General features: G+C 42.0%; 1 protein-coding gene across 1 annotated transcript; it reads left to right on the forward strand.

Moving 5' to 3' along the window:
• The first annotated feature begins 7,497 nt into the window (after nt 1–7,497).
• On the forward strand, nt 7,498–19,465 carry LOC129866731 (sal-like protein 1). Its single transcript, XM_055939566.1, has 3 exons — nt 7,498–7,735; nt 12,212–15,600; nt 16,972–19,465. Exons 1-3 carry the CDS (start codon nt 7,663–7,665, stop codon nt 17,404–17,406), a joined length of 3,897 nt encoding a protein of 1,298 aa, XP_055795541.1. The 5' UTR covers nt 7,498–7,662; the 3' UTR covers nt 17,407–19,465.
• Nucleotides 19,466–20,159: the final 694 nt, after the last annotated feature.

The raw sequence follows: 20,159 nt of genomic DNA on the forward strand, positions 1-20,159 counted from the left end.
GCAGAAATTTGACTATGAAGGCCTGATTCACACAGTCTCCTCTGAACAGTTGATGTTGAGATGTGTCTGTCACTTGAACTCTGTGAATCATAAGTGACCCGTTTCAGGAAACTGTGCATATGGAGAGCCGTTTGAACGTTATTTTATTTTTATAAAAAAATAATTGGGGGGGCAGAAATGCCTGCTCAAACATGTGAACATTCATGTCCTTAATAACAAACTTGTAAGCCATCTGTAAATACAAATACAATTGTTAAATTACGAGCCTTAATTAAGCCACAGAAAAGGACAGCAACTTTCCCGCTAGCCATGATTGGCTGAGATAATGAGTAGGCTGGACATGCTGAGAGAAGAGTTTGGATTGGTCTGCCACATAGCACGTTTCTGTCTATTTGAGCTGGTCAGTATGTGTAGGGTAATCTTGTCTAACGCAGCTTTAAAAAAAATGTATCACGTATTAAAACTTAACGAAAATGCAAGTATCAATTTCAATAGAGTGTCACTGCAACAACACCAACACTCTGGATAACATGAAAACAGAATAACCGGCTCTGCTTGGGCAGCAATTTCTGAGGCTGGTAACTCTAATGAACTTATCCTCAGAGGTAGAGGTAACTCTGGGTCTTCCTTTCATGTGGCGGTCCTCATGAGAGCCAGTTTCATCACAGCGCTTGATGGTTTTTGCGAATGCACTTGAAGAAACTTTCACAGTTCTTGAAATGTTACGGATTGACTGACCTTCAGTCTTAAAGTAATGATGGACTGTCGTTTCGCTATGCTTATTTGAGCTTTTCTTGCCATGATATGGAATTGGTCTTTTACCAAATAGGGCTATCTTCTCTATACCTTGTCACAACACAACTGAGAAATTTCACAAATTTACTTTCAACAAGGCACACCTGTTAATTGAAATGCATTCCAGGTGACAACCTTATGAAGCTGGTTGAGAGAATGCCAAGAGTGTGCAAAACTGTCATCAAGGGAAAGGGTGGCTTCTTTGATGAATCTCAAATATAAAATATATTTTGATTTCTTTAACCCTTTTTGTCTTACTACATGATTCCATATGTGTTATTTCATAGTTATTCTACAATGTAGAAAATAGTAAGAATAAAGAAAAACTCTGGAATTAGTAGGTGTGTCCAAACTTTTTACTGGTACTGTACGTTACACAAGGTTTTGTGTGTACTGAGCAGCAAGTTGTAACATCGGATCTATCTCACGCTCAGACATGAGCCACAGTTCCAGCTAGTGTATAACTGTGAGACTGATGCAGATGAGAGCTTTGTCCTTTAAACACCAACCAGCATCCCTTTATGAAACAGTCCAGTGTCTGTCTATCTAGTACAGCCATAAGCAGATAAATGAACGCTTGTGAGGAAAAACAATGCCATTTCATCAGAGCCCATTGTTTTACCAACCGAGCTGGGACGCTATGCATTTATTTCTTAGATTTGGTGATACATTTCTCTCTGTTTGTACCAGTGACTGAGCATAATTCCGTGTTTGTTCTGAGGCCTGTGTGTACAGTGTGCTAGAGCAACAGCTGCGAGAGATGAGTCTGTCTCATTGTGATTGTTAGCCTGCTAGCTGAGCTACTAATGCAAGCTGCCATTTGAAATCTGCTATAAGGAATGGGTCATTGTTACACGTAGGTGGTGAGCAGTGAGAAATGCTCTAAACGGTTGCAATCAATAACAGCTTTTATAGCTCTATTTCTCCCAATTAACCTGTCAAGAAAATGTCAGATGTGATATAGATGATAACGTTCTTGAAAGCCTTAACTTCATGTTTAGCTACCTGTCTGTTGAGAGATCCTAATGAATGGTAATAAACTATTTGTTATGTCAGAGTGGGATTATTTTACATGACAGTTATCAGCTTCTGCCAAGTGATTGAGTTAAACCTCTCTAGTCAATAAAATCTAATCTCCGAAGTGATGAGGTGACAATCACTTATAACTCAAAGTACATGTTGATGTCAGACCCATTTTGAAATTGATTGGTGTTAAATTAAATACATTCCAGGTTTATGAAGGCTATAGGCCTATTGCTAATTTATAAGGCGTTGTTCACCAGAATAAACATGTTAGCTGCCATTTGTGTTCATGGGAGTCTTGTGTGTTAATCCAAAACAAAAATCTGTCATCAATTGCCAGTGTGGGCTGTATGAAAAAAAGGAATGGTCAACTGTTAAGAGAAATGTCAAGGTCAAAGTAATTAGTGGAGTCAATGGGCAGCCACCTTGTCTCTTAGGCCTGTGGAATATGATGAGTTATATGGGGGCAAACTGAGTGAATCTAGGGCTTCTTGACTAGTGCAACTTCTGACTAGTAGCAGCACAGCTGGTTCAATAATTTATCAATGTATAAAGACCATTTTTTAAATCATAGGTAATAGGTTAGTTTGTCAGATGTCTTAAAGAGTGTATGGATTGATCTGGATCTATCTCTGCATGGCCATGTGAATGATGTGTCATTCATCAATTGTAGATGTACTTTTACCTGGGAGGGTGACAATTTACTACAGTAGCGCACGTATCTGGGGAGCACACGTATCTAGGACTGACTGTCAGAAATTGACAGGATTGCACAAACTCCACCGGTCATTCAAAGGAAGCATTTAGTCTTACTTGTCTTCTTTCCTTCATTTTAATGACATGATTTACTGTCACAAACTCCATGACTACCTTTTAGCATTATGCCAAGAGGAGCTACAACTTGACCAAGGTTAGGGTGTCGTCAGCATCAATCTCCAACTGTCAAATGGCTTCATCGCTATGGAAATAGACAGCTCCCGTGGACATATTTTGGACAAGAGACATTTGCTAATATTATTTCTAAATAATTCTCCCTTTTTTCCCGGCTTTAATACCTTTTTGATACTTTTTGCTGCCATTTTAGGGCTGGATTCAATCTGTATCAACAAAGTATCGCAGAAGATCTGCATTACAGGGCATTTCCACAGAACACGTTTTGGAGCCCCATTCATTTTCAATGGAGGGAAGTGAAGTGGGCAGGGACAGTTGGCTGATGCAAGCATGGGTGAGGAACCGTGAACATGGCGGGACCAACGTTTGGGAAAGCTGAACTTCCTGCAAACACTCTGCGATATTGCGGTGCTACTGACCAATCGAAGCTCACTATAGCTTCCAGACCCTACTGGATTGGCTGTTGATAACGAGCACTACATAGCCTGCTTGCTAGCACCCACATGAGGGCGAAGCTACTGTGGCTATCGGAATGATATTGTTATGTGGAAATTGAGCATTGCGGTTCGTATTCAAATAAAGCGGCATTGCGCAGTGAAACATCGGAAGCCATTCAAATTGATTGGAAGGAAATCAAAGATAAGTAGAGAAGGCTAGGAACCGTTGACCAAAGTGAGCATGGAAGTGAGCATGGGCAAGGAAGCTGAACAGGGAAGGACTAAAGTTGGGAAATGCTGAACTATATGCACATCATATCGCAACGGGAGTGTCCAAACGATGTTCACCATAGCTTCCAGCCCGACTAGATTGTCTGACAATGGATGTTGATACATAGCACTACCTACCTAGCTTGCTTGCTAGCTTTTTAGCAGGCGAATGCTGCTTGTGTAGTATAACAGAGCAATTATATCTCGATTGAAATTGAAAGGCAATGTTCCCGCGTTTCGCGGAGACTGCATTCTCGGTAAACGCTGCATGTTATGTCAGCTCAATCGGAAATTCGGATTGAATCCAGCCCTTAATGCTGTGATTCACTACAAGCCATGCTAGCTTCTCCCTCATGTTGATGCTAACAAACTAGCAAGCAAGCTAGGTAATGCTAGGTAGGAACAGCCATTGTCAGATAATCCAATTAGGGCTGGAAGCTAAGGTGAGCTTCGATTGGTCACCCGCACCGCCATATTGCGGGGGATTTGCATAGAGTTCCGTTATTCCCCAACTTTAGTCTCGCCCTGTTTAGCTCCCTTGCCCATGCTTGCGTCGCTCAACGGCCCATCCAATAAAAATGAACGGGAAGCCGCTGTATATTCATACAAGCCATTAGTCTTTCCATTTGGTTTAAATATAACTTTACAGACATCTTTTGTGCTTGTTGTCCATTCAGATGCAGTGATATGCAAAAACAAAGCCTAACTTCTCCAGTGAAAATCACCTTATAACTCCCTCCCTCAAGGCCTGATGGACAGATTTAGTTAAATAACACAATGTTTATCAACGGAGAGGAATTTGAAGAAAAAAACCTTGTAAGAAAAACGTGGACATCTTGGCAAGACAATAAGAGATGAGGTTTTGACAGCTCTACATTTCAGTGGAATAAGGGGACCGAAACAGAAACCTTGCTTTTTGAAAAGCAGTGAAGCCAGAGGAATCTGCCAGTCATAACGGAAGGAGGGAAAATACAATCAAATTATAGAATACTTCAGGCACCCAGTCTTCAAAATGAATGTGTTGTCCCCATAGGTTTAAATGTATCTAGAGGCAGATTTCATGGATAAATTTAGATTTTGGGATGTCTATTGGTACAGTGTTGACCACCAAGGAATGTTACCTTAGTATTGAGGTGTCTTTGCAGGGAAAACTCAAAAAAAGGGAAAGAACCTAGGCCTACATTACATCCTTTAAAAAAAGCAGAATGAATCAAGACATTGTTGTCTGATGTTTCTAATATTAATTCATACACTGGCTCATAAGTAAGTAGGCTGTAGAAATACATAACTGTCTGGACTGCCTCTTTAAGGTAGCTAAGGTGGGCAAGAAACTGTGTTTTTTTATGTTTACACGCCTCACTGTTCTGCAACCGTTTGGCCCCTGAGTCTGTTTCTAAGGCCCTGCAGGCCTGGGACTGGGATGTTTATGTGCCATCAGGCCCCTTCATATCTAATGACGGTAGGCAGGTGAGTCATAGGATGTAGCAGGGAGCACCTGGCGCGCTCCCTGTCAGCCCTTACCTGTGAAAGAGGCCTGCCAGAGAGATATGTATTTCAGCCTCGAAATGAGTCAGCCATGAATCAAAGGATTTGGTGGACAGTAGTTGTCATGTTCATTGAGCTTCAAAGGGGGAGGCGAATTCCAAACCTCTAAGGTAGTTGGTTGACTGACTCAGGTCACCCAAGTTTTTGTTCATGAGAACACTGAAAAGGTGCCAGTTAATGATATTGTATGGAAACAGTGGGCTAGAAGTCTTTAATCTACTGTAAGATAAAACGAAAACATGAATGAGTAACCAATAGCCTTATTCGCGGAAACTGTTTCAGCCAAATGATTGCACACACTCACAGATTTGTGACGTTGCATCAGCAGATACACAATTCCACACAGATAGGTAGCCTACAAACACTCACAATCCATCCCCCCCCCCCCCCCCCCTGTCTGTTTTGATACAATAGCTTGGTTGCCAATAGCAGTGCTGGCCAGCATTGAGGACTTCAAGTCATGCTGAATACTAGAAGCAGACTACAATATCAAACACTTAACAATGAGCACAATAACAAATAGCCTATTTTTAATGCACTTCCTATGGACTTTTCAGTGATTTAATTGAATGCAAGAACTGAATTGTAATATTGTCAAAAACAATTCAATAAAACTGTGAAGTTTGTTGAATTTCACCTTTAGTTTATGTGTACTTTTTCAAGTATAGGACAATTGGTTGGGATATCAACACTACCCAGCGGCTTGACTATTATTGATAGATGGGTTGTTCCAAAGAGCACATGTTCAACAAAAACAAGTATTCCCATTTCAAGAGGTAAAATGTAAAAAATTCTATAGTAAGTGCTGATTAAGTGCCAAATAAAGTAACAGTGTTGACCAGAACAGGGTTGACCGTAACAGGGTTGACCGTAACAGGGTTGACCGTAACAGGGTTGACCGTAACAGGGTTGACCGTAACAGGGTTGACCGTAACAGGGTTGACCGTAACAGGGTTGACGATTTCTGCCCTGGTCAACTACAGTGCATTCAGAAAGTATTCAGACCCCTTGACTTTTCCCACGTTTTCTTACGTTACAGCCTTATTCTAAAATGGATTCAATTGTATTTTTTCCCTCATCAAGCTATTTTCAGGTCTCTCCAGAGATGTTCGATCGGGTTCAAGTCGAAGTCGCTCCTGCGTTGTCTTGGCTGTGTGCTTAGGGTCGTTGTCCTGTTGGAAGGGGAACCTTCGACCCAGTCTGAAGTCCTGAGCGCTCTGGAGTAGGTTTTCATCAACAATTTCTCTGTACTTTGCTGACCAGTCTCCTAGTCCCTGCCGCTGAAAAACATTTATTTAATACATTTTAGAATAAGGCTGTAACGTGACAAAATTTGGAAAAAGTCAAGGAGTCTGATTACTTTCCCAATGCACTGTATAAGTGCTGTTATTGTGTTGTGGAAATGTGCAGGAGCAACAACGGCTCACCCGTGAAGTGGTTGGGCACACAAACTCACAGAATGGGAACGCCAAGTTCTGAAGCGCATAGCTCGTAAAAATCATCTGTCCTCGGTTGCAACACTCCCTATCGAGTTCTAAACTGCCTCTGGAAGCAACGTCAGCACAAAAACTGTTTGTGAGGGTCTTCATGAAATGAGTTTCCCTGGCTGAACAGTCGCACAGAAGACTAAGATCACCATGCGGAATGCCAAGCGTTGGCTAGAGTGGTGTAAAGCTCGCCACCATTGGACTCTGGAGCAGTGGAAACGTGCTGTCTGGAGTAAATGAATCTGGGTTTGGCGGATGCCAGGAGAACACTACCTGCTCAAATGCATAGTGACAACTGTAAAGCATGGTGGAGGAGGAATAATGGTCTAGGCCTCTTACTTCCAAAGAAGGGAAATCTTAACGCTACAGTATAAAATGACATTCAACATTTTGTGGCAACAGTTTGGGGAAGGCCCTTTCCTGTTCCAGAATGACAATGCCCCTGTGCATAAAGCGAGGTCCATACAGAAATGGCTAGTTGACATCATTGGGGAAGAACTTGACTGGCCTGCACTGAGCCCTGACCTCAACTCCATCAAGCACCTTTGCGATGAATTGGAATGCCGACTGTGAGCCAGGCCAATTCCCCAACATCAGTGCCTGACCTCACTAATGCTCTTGTGGCTGAATGGAAGCAAGTCCTAGCAGTAATGTTCCAAGTAGAGCACAGTATTTACAGTAAAGTAAGTAAAAGTAGAGTATAGTTCAGTACAGTAGAGTACAGTATACTGAACTGTGTTGCATGCTACTGTACTCTACTGAATTAAACTCAACTGTACTGTACTCTTCTTTGCTCTACTAAATTCAACTGTACTGTACAGTACTCTGACACACTGTAAAAAAACAACAACATTTTTTAAATAGATACAAATAAATTCCTCTCACCTCAATGTTTTGTAATCCTGACCTGAATTGACCACATGAATGCCCTCTCCTATAGAGGACAAACATTTTATCTTTAAATTATTACACTGTGACAACCAAACCCGTGAGACAACCAACCCCGGTCTCCCCTACTGCGTGTGGTCAAGTGCAGACTGCTCCTTGAAAGAGAAACTGGCGGTGCACGCTCGGTCAGCTGGCAGTTAGCCTACAACTACAGAGTTCATGGGACACAAACTGGGTGGGTGGATTCAGATTCCGTAACTGAAGACAATTTGTTTGTTGTTGAAGTTTTCTCTTCTGTCTGAATTGATGTTTGCGCCTTGGACATCATGTCGCGCAGGAAGCAAGCTAAGCCTCAACATGTACAGTCGGATCATAATTCGTCTTTATTGGAAACCATCGGTAAGTTTGGGACAAGACTGTAGGTTAAATGTTATTAAGGGAAACTACTGTGCAATTGAAAATGAAATGTATGTAATTTAATAGTTGTGTGCAATTCTGTACTGAGTTCGGGCAATGTTAGCCTGACATTAGAAGTTGAAATTATAATTGTTTCATTGAGTGATGACTTACAATAGAGCCTCCACATGCAACTTTTCTTTCATGAGTTTTACCATGATAAATATGATTGTTAGTCCAAGTGTCTGTATATTTCATTGTTGTAGGTCTATTTATTAATGTAGACCTAATGATGCCTAAATAAAGTTTGAACAATGATCACGATTCAGTTTTCATGTCAGACAGACATTGTGTTTATGCCCCTTTTAATTGAACAGAAATGATGTATTCTGAAAAGTCATTAGAGTTAATATTTTGCATGCAGCATTCCCTGGAAAACAGTGACAGTTGTTACTGTTGTATTGATGTATTACTAAATACATCAAAATTAAATGACTTTTTCAATATTTTACAGAGGCAATAAGTTATTTGGCTACATTCAATTATATTGAATATATTAACTGAATTTCAAATTGATGAAAAAGCTGGGCAATTAGGCTACTTTAGGCTACATGACCGACATTATTATTCATTGTATCACTGTCCTTGTGATACTCCTAACTGAAATAATATTTATAGAGGAAAACGTGTCATTAGGGGCAGAAGTTTATCATAGAGTGGGGAGGGATCTGAACAAAATATCAGAGCTACTCCTCCCTCCCCTTAGACAGGCAGTGTCTCTTGTGGCTCAGTACCTGACACCTTTCTGAGTGTAATCTCTCCTAAGCTTGTAGATTTGGAAAAGCCTTGAGCTCTGAGACTAAAGGGTCCCTTACATTATTTTATTACTGTTGATCGTAGGCAATCGCTGTATAACATACAGTTTAATAAGTGATTACCCAATGTCACTACAAGGGGTACAAGTGCATACAATAGCTGCTTTTCTCTTCCTTTCTTTTTCGCTCTGGGTCCGTCAACGAGGTGGTGCTCTACAGAATATAGTAAATAAAGGCATAGAGTAGAGTGGGGTAGGTTAAGACATTTTTTACATTCAGCATCACTCAGTCAAGGGAAATATAATATTCTTTCTAACAAAGATATTTACATATACACTATTTCAGGATGTTGTGTATTTATGTAAACATTGTAAACATAGCTTGTCCAAAAATAGTGGTCTCTTGGCATGGGGAAGAGGTGAGTTGAGCCGCGGGACAGGGTAAGTTAAGCCGCCTACACATTTCTGTACTGAATGAAATATTGCCACTACCTTTTTATAACCATGTCTATCTTTATTTCGCAAACACTATTCAACACAATCACAATTGCTTTTTTGTCCTTTAATAATTTTCATCATCTTTTAACACAAGCGTAAAACCTAACAAACACGTTATACTTATTGTTTTTACACTTTTAACATAGACCAGGCCTGTTGTTACCTCATATCCCAGCGATAATGCCTTCCTTGCATTACACCTGGGAAGAAAACACTTATATTTGGTGAACTTGCCATTGGCTCAACCATTGGCTCAACTTACCCCATGGCCATTGGCTCAACCATTGGCTCAACTTACCCCATGGCCATTGGCTCAACCATTGGCTCAACTTACCCCATGGCCATTGGCTCAACTTACCTCAAAAGGCAAACATTTTGACTACATTAGCCCACACAGCTACAAGGATACACTTTCACGCTAGGTTTAGGACCTCATATTGAAGCTAATAGAGAACAATCTTAAAATACATGTATCCACTCCGGGTTTAGATGCAAGCATCATGAAACCTCTAACACAATACATTAATTTGACTTGGTGAAAATCCATTTTTTTGGACTTAACTTGCTTGTCACTTTTTCCTTGTTGTTTATTCCTTCACAGACTCCATGAATTGATCATCTCTTCCTAAGTACTTGGTCAAATGATTAATTTGGTGTATGGTTTCCTAGAAACAAGGGTGGCTCAACTTACCCCTTTGGCTCAACTTACCCCACGCTCCCCTAATATAAATGCCATATATAGTCATAGCTGCGGGATGTAGGGGTGCTGAGGATTCTGCAGCACCCCCTAAAAAATCCCAATAAAAACACTTTTTTCAGCATCTCTGCTTTGGCAAAAAAAGGTGGTTGTGTAATTAAGAACAGTATCTGGCAGGATTCAACAGTTGGAATTGTAAGAGTTGTTTCCCTGTCCTTTCTCTGTGATTGTCATTCTAATGGAATCCAGAAAGAACAAAACCCTGTCCTCAAACATTTACATCAAAAGATGCAAAGTCATGGGCAAAGACACAAAACATCCACATCAAATTCAATATTTTTCTTGATCAAATAACATGGAAAACAACCTCTTTTTCTGCAGTATTCACTATCCTTACAAACCACTTAATGCAAGTGTACAGTACCAGTCAAGGGTTTTTCTTTATTTTTTTCTTTACAAAAAATATTTTAGATTTTTGATTCTTCAAAGTAGCCACCCTTTGCCTTGATGACAGCTTTGCACACTCTTGGCATTATCTCAACCAGCTTCACCTAGAATGCTTTTCCAACAGTCTTGAAGGAGTTCCCACATATGCTGAGCACTTGTTGGCTGCTTTTCCTTCACTCTGCGGTCCAACTCATCCCAAACCATCTCAATTGGGTTGAGGATGGGTGATTCTGGAGGCCAGGTCATCTGATGCAGCACTCCATCACTCTCATGCTTGGTTAAAAAGCCCTTACACAGCCTGTAGGTGTGTTGGGTCATTGTTCTGTTGAAAAACAAATGATAGTTCCACTAAGCGCAAACCAGACGGGTTGGAGTGTCACTGCAGAATGCTGTGGTAGCCATGCTGGTTAAGTTTGCCTTAAATTCTAAATAAATCCCACACAGTCACCAGCAAAGCACCCCCACACCATAACACCTCCTCCTCCATGCTTTACAGTGGGAAATACACACGAGGAGATCATCCTTTCAAACCCACACAGTGTATCACAAAGACACGGTGGTTCAACCACACATGTGGAGATCATCCGTTCACCTACTCTACTTGGCCCAAGCTAGTCTCTTCTTATTATTGGTGTCCTTTAGTAGTGATTTCTTTGCAGCAATTTTACCATGAAGGCCTGATTCACGCAGTCTCCTCTGAACACTTAATGTTGAGATGTGTCTGTTACTTGAACTCTGTGAAGCATATGTGACCCGTTTCAGGAAACTGGGCATATGGGGAGCTGTTTGTCTGTTAACTGCAATTTCTGAGGTGCAGTTAACTCTAATTAACTTATCCTCTGCAGCAGAGGTAACTCTGGGTCTTTCTTTCCTGTGGCGGTTGTCATGAGAGCCAGGTTCATCATAGCGGGTTTTTGCAAATGCACTTGGAGAAACTTTCAAAGTTCTTGAAGTTTTCCGGATTGACTGACCTTCATGTCTTAAAATAATGATGGACTGTCGTTTCTCTTTGCTTATTTGAGCTGTTCTTACCATAATATGGATTGGTCTTTTACCAAATAGGGCTATCTTCTGTATACCACCCCTACATTCTCACAACACATTAAGAACGAAAGAAATTCTGCAAATTCACTTTAACAAGGCACACCTGTTAATTTAAATGCATTCCAGGTGAGAGAATGCCAAGAGTGTACAAAGCTGTTATCAAGGCAAAGGGTGGCTACTTTGAAGATTCTCAAATATAAATATTTTTTGATTTGTTTAACTGTTTTTTTGGTTACTACATGATTCCATATGTGTTATTTCATAGTTTTGGTTTCTTCACTATTATTCTACAATGTAGAAAATAGTAAAAATTAGAAAAACTCTTGAATGAGTAGGTGTGTCCAAACATTTGACTGGTACTGTACATTACTGTATTCTACATAGGCTGGTCATCTACGCTTATACCTGTAGACTTTCCATCACCGTGAAGAAAAACAATGCACAATACAGTACTTGAGTACATTGAGACATCAAGTGGTTTGTGATGATGAGGCTCAGTTGGTAGAGCATGGCACTTGCAATTCTAAATTCTAGAGTTGTGGGTTCATTTCCCACGGGGGACCAGCACGAAAATGTATGCACTCACTACCGTAAGTTGCTTTGGATAAGAATGTCTACAAAAATGGATAAAGAATGAAAAGACCATTTCAGTTTTCACATAGAAAGAAGTTACATTTGCAAAGTATTTCAAGAAACTGAAAAACATATGAAGCAAGTATTTTTATGCTCCACAAGTATTATCGGATTAACTTTTTGTGTACAGGCTCAAGTTACAAATGCTGGTAAATACTGAAATCCATTAAATGTTTTTTTTCCACAAAAGTAGTACACTGGGCCTTTACTAGTCCTGTATTAGCAGACCAATATAGACTCTTCAGTCCCCCCCCCCCCCCTTGGCATTTCTTTTTTTGCAGCATCCCTCCCCCCAAATACTTCCCGCCACTATGTATAACCCTTGCTTCCTTCTTGTCTGTTTCAGGGGGCACACACCAGAGTTTAGGGACTCCCCCCACCTTGGACTATTGTGCTCATGTCTGCAGTAGATGCTGTGCTGAGTTTGTTGAACTATCAGATCTGGAACTACATGTCAGGGATTGCTTTTCCAATCAGTTAGTCCTGATTGTCAATGACAATGAAGACCCTGCTGAAATGTTCCCTCTAGTCTTGTCGCCCAGTACACCAGGGGAACCAGGCGAAACAGTCAACAACTCTGAAATGGAAGAGTGCAGTGATCTGTTGGAGGAGAAACCAGAGGGGAATCAAAACTCTATGGATGTTTCCAGAAGTAAGAGAAGCAATGGCCGACTCGATAGCACCAGTAGTAGCCGGAGCAGCAGTACTGACAGCCTGACTGATATTGTCTCATGTATCTCAGTTCTCCCAATTTCACTACCTCAACCTGGCAACAACCTGTCGGAACAGCAGGAGACATTATCATGGTTCAACAGCAACGTCATCATTGAAAACCTAGAGAGCACTAAAGTGGCCGTGGCCCAGTTTTGCCAGCAGAGCCGATCGGACACCGGCAACAGTGGCAGCAGTAAGATGGCTGTCTCATCTCTGATGGAGAAACTCCTGGCTCTGCAGCTGCAACAGATCCACCAGCTGCAGCTGATGGATCAGATTTGTCACCAGGTCTTACTGTTTGCCTCCCAGAGGTCTGAGGTAGCAGCTTCTCCAACACAGACACCCACCAGCTGCCCTCAGGGTAGTCTAGCATCAACGCATGCCAGCCAGCTGACAACCCGCAGTTCTCATCTATCCCAGCAGCTAGCTGCAGCCACTGGGTTAGCCCACAGTCTCGCCACTCAGTCTGCCAGCATCAGTCACTTTAAACAATTAACAGCAACAGTACAGTTACCGCAGAGCCCCCTCAGTAGCAGCCTTGTGCACTCCAGCACCGAACCCTTACAAAGCATGGGTAAACTCATAGCTTCAGCAGTTAGCAAGCACCACTCTAGAAAGAAGTACACTCATGCTAATGGTCTGTACCCTCAACTAAATGTTTCAGCCCATAGCAAAATGAACTCACCAGCACTTGGCACAGGTATCTTGCTAAACCCATCGAATAAACCATGTCTACCTCAGCCACCATCCAGCAATCAAACACTCTCTAGCGCCGGACCAAGCATTGGTGCAATTGTGGAGGATGTGAATGCTTTGACGGCATTAGCCCAACAAAGGAAAGGCAAACCAACCAACGTGACTTCTTTAGAACGCAAAATGTCTTCTGAACAGGCTTACTTTAAACACAAATGCAGGTTTTGCGCTAAGGTATTTGGGAGTGACAGTGCCATGCAGATCCATTTGCGATCCCACACTGGGGAAAGGCCATATAAGTGCAACATCTGCGGGAATCGTTTCTCCACCCGTGGGAACTTGAAGGTACACTTCCAGCGGCACAAAGAGAGGTACCCCCACATCCAGATGAACCCTTACCCTGTTCCAGAACACCTTGACAATATCCCAACCAGCACAGGAATCCCTTATGGCATGTCTATGCCACCACAGAAACCAGTCACATGCTGGCTGGAGAATAAATCATCCCTAGCCACCTTGACTACTTCTGTTGGCCGGTTGCTCCCAACTGTATCACCCAACTTACCCTTTCTTATCAAGAAAGAGGAGCAGCCTGTCTCAATAACCACGCTTTCCAGTCCAGGCGTACATGAATCATCTAGTGTGGTAAAGTCTACCAAGAGTGTTAACCTTGTAGAGCCTGGAAAAGTCCCCACCATCCCCACATTGAATCTGAAAAGAGAAGATGTTAAACCCCCTTTGACCTTTGTCTCAAAGATGAGCTCGAGAAAAGAAGGATCAGCTGACTATATATCCGCCAACATCACTTCCATTAGCACAAATCCCATCAAGTCGGAGCAGTTCAAGACCAAACAACCCTTTGGAGGAGGAGTCCATGATCCCCTGCAGACATCAGAGACCTCAAAACTCCAGCAGCTAGTGGAGAACATTGACAAGAAGATGACGGACCTCAATGAGTGCATCATTTGCCACCGCATACTTAGTTGCCAGAGCGCACTCAGGATGCACTACCGCACCCACACAGGAGAGCGGCCCTTCAGATGTAAAGTGTGCGGACGGGCGTTCTCTACCAAAGGGAATCTGAAGACGCACCATGCAGTTCATCGTGCCACGCCGCCACTGAGGGTCCAGCACTCCTGCCCCATCTGCCAGAGCAAGTTCACCAATGCTGTTGTCCTACAGCAGCATATTCATATGCACATGGGTGGCCAGATTCCCAACACCCCTCTCTCTGAACAGAGCTACGCAAAGTCAATGGAGTCTGGCGGAGGTTCAGTGGATGAAAAGAAATTAGAAGAGTTAGAGAACCTTTCTGATGATGATATGGACTTCAATGACTGTGGGATTGCAGGCATGTCCAGGTTTATTAACTCCTTATCTGTCAGCTTGTCTCCTTCTGATAGTACAGGAGCAGGCTCCTTTGATGCCCAGAAGAAACTCAACTATCTTAGGCCAGTGGAGGAGACGCAGGTCAGCTGGTTTAAGACAAAGGGACTGGCTAAAGAGGATCAACATGCCTATGACTCATCATCTCTTTGCGGTGACCAAAGTGATGGGAGACTTGCTGTTTCTGAGAATACAGCTGCAAAGCACTTTTTTTCCCCAAGCGAGAGTGTTCCAGTATGTTCTAGCCCCACAAGATGTGAGGAAAGGTACCAGAATGCTTTATCCCAGGCACATATCAATGCAAGCCCTCTGCAATTCACTGACACTGGCATGGCATCTCTTCACCACCTAACATCTTTAAACCCACTAAAGGATCCCACTAATATGGTCCACACATTCTGTGAACAACGAGGCACTGCATGCAATATTTGCAGCAAGACCTTTGCCTGCCAAAGTGCCTTGGACATCCATTATCGAAGCCATACCAAGGAGAGACCCTTCCTTTGCACAGGGTGCAACAGAGGGTTCTCCACTAAGGGGAACCTCAAGCAGCACATGCTAACCCATCAGATGAGGGACCTGCCATCCCAGTTGTTTGAGCCCTCCATTCCCAGCCTTGCTTCCAGCCCCAATTCCTCTGTACATCCTCTGGCCTCCCAAATGATCAAGCCAGAAGTTAACAGTTTCCTGAGTAGCGTCCCCTATGGGGAACCAAGGGATCTTCAAGGCAGTTTGAGTTTGAGGATGTCCTCAGCCTCCTCCTCCCCAGTGCTCGCTGCCCTGCCACCTCGACGAACTCCCAAGCAGCATTACTGCCACACTTGTGGGAAAACCTTCTCTTCCTCCAGTGCCCTGCAAATCCACGAGAGGACTCACACTGGAGAGAAGCCGTTCGCGTGCACTGTCTGTGGTCGGGCATTCACCACCAAAGGAAATCTGAAGGTACGTTCCACTTTTGCGTTTACGAGATAGGATTTAGACTGATTGACTAGCAACAAAATGTAAAAACTGTGAAAGGGATGGGCATGGATATATTGGAGGGATATATTGTTTTTTAGGCATCGTTTCATTCATTAGTGCTGCAAAATGTAGGTTATTTTTAAGTTTTTAAACAACTAATTGACTGACATCGGTTCAATTATTTGAATTCCATTCAATTCATATTTGCTCTGTGAGCTCCGTGTGCGGTTTCTGTAGAGATAAATCAGATCAAGCCTGAACTGTGCGATGTAGTAGGGAGTTTTAGCTTCCAACAGGCCAATATTCCACATAGTTTAGCTCAGAAAACGTGGTAATTAACTACAATGACCATATTCCATAGTCTATGCAGAGCAAGACATGGAGACTGAGATAAGAGAAAATGAGCGATTGAGAGGGATAGAAAGCAGTTGCTTCACAAGACTGAAAATACATGATCTAAAGGCTTGTTCACACTTCAGGCCTTAATGTTCAAATCAGTTGTGTTTTCAGAACCATTTTGGAATACTGTCTGTCCAAATAGCAAGAGACAAGCAGCCATTTGCTGACATGACTATGCTCGTTGTCATAGTAATGGCAGGTGTGTGCACAGAGGTGTAAGCTGATTGGTGGTTGTGCTCAGGCTTCCTATCACTAGGAGGTTATGTAGCAAGCTAAGTTGACAACAATGCCTGCCATGGAGGTTTCCCAGTTGCTTTGAATGTTCAAAACCATAGTGTAGGAACACTTTTAAAGCCTCAAAGGACAAGACGATACAACTTTTCAAAAGTCCTTTTTGGCTAGCCAGGGCAGTCAACTAAGTTAGCTAGCTAGGTAGCTGTTTAACTTTCTATTACATTCACTCATTTGTTTGTAAATCATGAACAAGCTAAATAGGTACCACGTGTTCTTGTCAAACTGTCAACAGAGCAGTTAGCAAGCAATGACATGTGCCAAATAACAGTCTAAAAACCACTCAAGGGCAAACAAATTAGATTTGACTGTTACAGACACAAGTCACATGGCCAGGAATAAGATTTGTATCTGACTTCAAATCACCTACAAAGGTCTCAACATCCCAGAATAAGAGTCTCGCGCCAGCTCCTCAATGAAGTTTTTGGGGAGATGTATGAGAAAATATACTAAAACGGGGATCGGAAGCAGGGCGGTTGCTCCACCCCCCTCGCTCTGCAAGTTTTGGTCAGTGCTATGGGCCAAATGTCCCCTCCCCTTCCCAATTTCAAAAGGTGCTCACACCTGCTAAATCGTGGGAGATGATGTATATCGAATCATTACACTGTGATATTTGTCTTCATAAAAGGAGTGTAACTCACCATTGCTCTCTTCCTCATGTAGGTCCATATGGGAACTCACATGTGGAGTAGTGCCCCCACCAGACGAGGACGCAGACTGTCTGTGGACGGACCATTGATGTTTATGGGAACCCATCCTGTGAAACTATCAGAGCCACTTCAGAGGCCAGACATTAGGTCCAGTAATGGAGACTCCTTTAGTCTCTGGAACCACTGTACAGACTCCTTCTCTAAGAATTTGGCCATGAGGACCAATGATATCTCAGTCATCCAGAACGGAGGCGGGCCTTACCTCTCTGGACCATTGGGGCATGGGGCCAGCTCACCCAAAGGGAGTGTAAATGTTGGTCTAGACAAATTTCCCCGTACAGAACACAATGCTTCTTTGACGCTGCCTGGGGAAAATGATACAGAAAGAGCGACTTACTTCCGTTTCACTCATTTGATGGAGGAGAGGAAGGAAATGATTGCCAATTAAAGAGACTGTGTATTATTTAAGGGAGAGGGAAGGCTGCTGTTGTTGATGGACTACAGCTTTCTTTTTTGAAGGAAATGAACTGCGATGTTGGAATAGACTGAGTTTCTTTGAGTTTGTGTATAAATGATAATAACCTTACTTGGAGTCAAGTATCTAGTAAAGTCTCCCTGCTTTTCAGTGTGCTTATTAGAGTTTGACTATTTTTTATGACCTGGGTACATTAGCCTATTGGTTGTGTAATTATGCTTAATGTTCCGGTTTTTATCATTCTAATATGATTTTGAGGTGTTGATTATGATATTGAAGAGGAATTCACTTGTAGCATACTTTGTCATATCTTTGTGAAACACATGGATATATAATTGATGTGTCAATATCAATGTACTAATATACTTTATACATCGGGTGGGTCTAATCCTGAATGCTGATTGGTTAAAACCGTATTCCAGCCGGTGTCTATTCCACAAGTTACCACTGACTAAATCTATGGTGTTTACTCTCTTCCATCTGTCTACACAATCCACTGTCTCATCAGCCCAGCCAGGCAATTTATAAACTTGATCTCCACTATAAAAAGTATCTAGACATTATCTCACATTTCTTTTAGACTAACATTTAGTTTTCAATAGCGGAGATTTGTATAAACTCTCTCGACATTTACAACATTGTTTCAATATTCAAATTCGATCTCCAGCTGTCCCATAGTAATGAACGTTTTGGGAAGTAACAAATAGGCAGCATCGTTTCTCATCCAGTCGAAATCATCATTTTTATGGATATATACATAGAAATGTAAATTGAAAAAAAGGTAAAACAAAACAAAGTGCAGCTAGTTTTCAGTCTTTCCATCTTCAGTTTGAAGTGATTGTGTTAGCTGTGTTGTAGGCTAGCTCCTCTGAACAACAGGGTCCTGATAAGTGAGCACATTTTCTATGCCAGGCGAAATAGCGCCTCATTAGCTCATTGTTATGGATGTATCCAAATAAATGTCACTAGAAAACAGCTTAAACAAATGCAAATGCAGCTACTGTTGTTATTCTGGCTGCACTGTTTGGCGTGACTGTAAGTTAGCAGTATGGCAATGGAACATTACAAAAAATGAATGACTGGGACACGTCCATAGATATAGAACAAAAAGACTGAACGACTGGGTCGTGTCTCTGGCAACCGGACCGATAGAACGAATGACCAGCCGGCTTGGGTAGCAACCCTAGATTTGTGTGGGGACTATATATTGTGGTAGGATGAAATACTAGTAATAAATTAATCTAAATAAAGTTCATCAAAATATGTCAACCATTATTTGAATATGTTGGTAACCCGTCGTATAAAAGTGATAATGCCCTCGAAGCCGGTGTTTGGAGGATATATTGGCACGGTTTGCTGGCCCAAGACAAAGTCTCTGGCCTAACAATACCCGTGCCAATATATCCGACAAAACACCGGCTTCGAGGGCATTATCACTTAAGTAATTCGTGTTATTTCTCAAACACTCACAGCAAAATATGACTACTATGCAATGATGACATTTCAAATAAGGAGGCAACATACATTGCACATGTAGGCCAACTGTAAAGAGAAGGACTGTTACTTGAGGTGCTGTAATACATTGTTAATCTTTTTACCATTGGTTTTCAGAAAATGATTGCCCATTACACCACTTCTGTGCCTCAGTTGTTGTAGAATCCTATTCTGTGATATGCTGTGGAAACTGTTATCTTTTCCCCTGTTCAATAACAATTGATATACATATTCATGGTAAAGGTGGACCTCAAAATAAAATAAAAAGATTGAGATGGGTTATAGCTTTGAATCACGTTATTCTAGATGTCCTTCCTGTGGGCAGCAGGTAGCTTAGCAGCTAGAGAGGCAAGCCAGCAGCCAGAGGGTTGCTGGTGTCAAATCCTAGATGCCATTGCCTGCCATTGTGGGCACTTAAGGCATTTAACCACCCACAACAACAGCTCCCAGGACGCCCAGTGTGGCAGCCCCCAAAACCTCTCCAAAAACATATGTATGTACTCTTATGTATGAACCAATAAAGTCATGTGTTTCTGTCCTGAGGTGTTTAGTCACCTTATTCAGCATTCAAGTGTGTATGCCCTCTGCTGATGATACAATTTGTTGATTTGATATGACATATCAATTTCCAGCTAACAGCTAATGGAGATATGCTACTCTGTTGTGTACTACACCTTGTCACTTTTAAAGTGTCAGTCACCTAGGGATATTATGGGTGTTTATCTTGAAAGCTGGACTCAACAATGTCATGCTATTGCTGTTACACTATCGTATTGTCAATTTCGTCAGTGTTTAAACAAAGACCAATAAGCATATTTTGGCTTTTCAAACATTGCTGCAAGTTTCATTTTACATGAAAACGTTTTCACTTTGTATATTTATTTTCACGTTGCATCACTAATTCACAAAATTAACATTTGAGTCAGGAGTCAGTACTTTTGTCTCCTGTTTTACTCTAGGGAGTAAACCTGATTCCCGCTGGTTGTGAAAGACTACCCCTATCTAGCCTGTATGGCTGTAGCAGTATCCCGGTGAAAAGCTTAACAAATGCACAACACCTCTGACTCATAATGGCCACTAATATGTCCATTGACGGTAACCACATTCATCCCACATATCAAATCCCCTGTGAAAGAGACATGGTCCCTGTGCTGTCACAACCTATTATAGATATCTGACCAGCTGACAGTGCCGAAACCTTAAACCAGCCCTTCGCCATTAGCATTAGAACA

The sequence above is a fragment of the Salvelinus fontinalis genome, chromosome 12 (genome assembly GCF_029448725.1).
Source record: "Salvelinus fontinalis isolate EN_2023a chromosome 12, ASM2944872v1, whole genome shotgun sequence".
NCBI lineage: Eukaryota > Metazoa > Chordata > Actinopteri > Salmoniformes > Salmonidae > Salvelinus > Salvelinus fontinalis.

Bases quoted from the DNA above. Each gene is read 5' to 3' on its own strand.
- LOC129866731 (XM_055939566.1), top strand. From the start codon at position 7,663: ATGTCGCGCAGGAAGCAAGCTAAGCCTCAACATGTACAGTCGGATCAT. The intron at 7,736-12,211 runs GTAAGTTTGGGA...TGTCTGTTTCAG, and splicing joins GTCTTTATTGGAAACCATCG to GGGGCACACACCAGAGTTTA. The intron at 15,601-16,971 runs GTACGTTCCACT...TTCCTCATGTAG, and splicing joins CCACCAAAGGAAATCTGAAG to GTCCATATGGGAACTCACAT.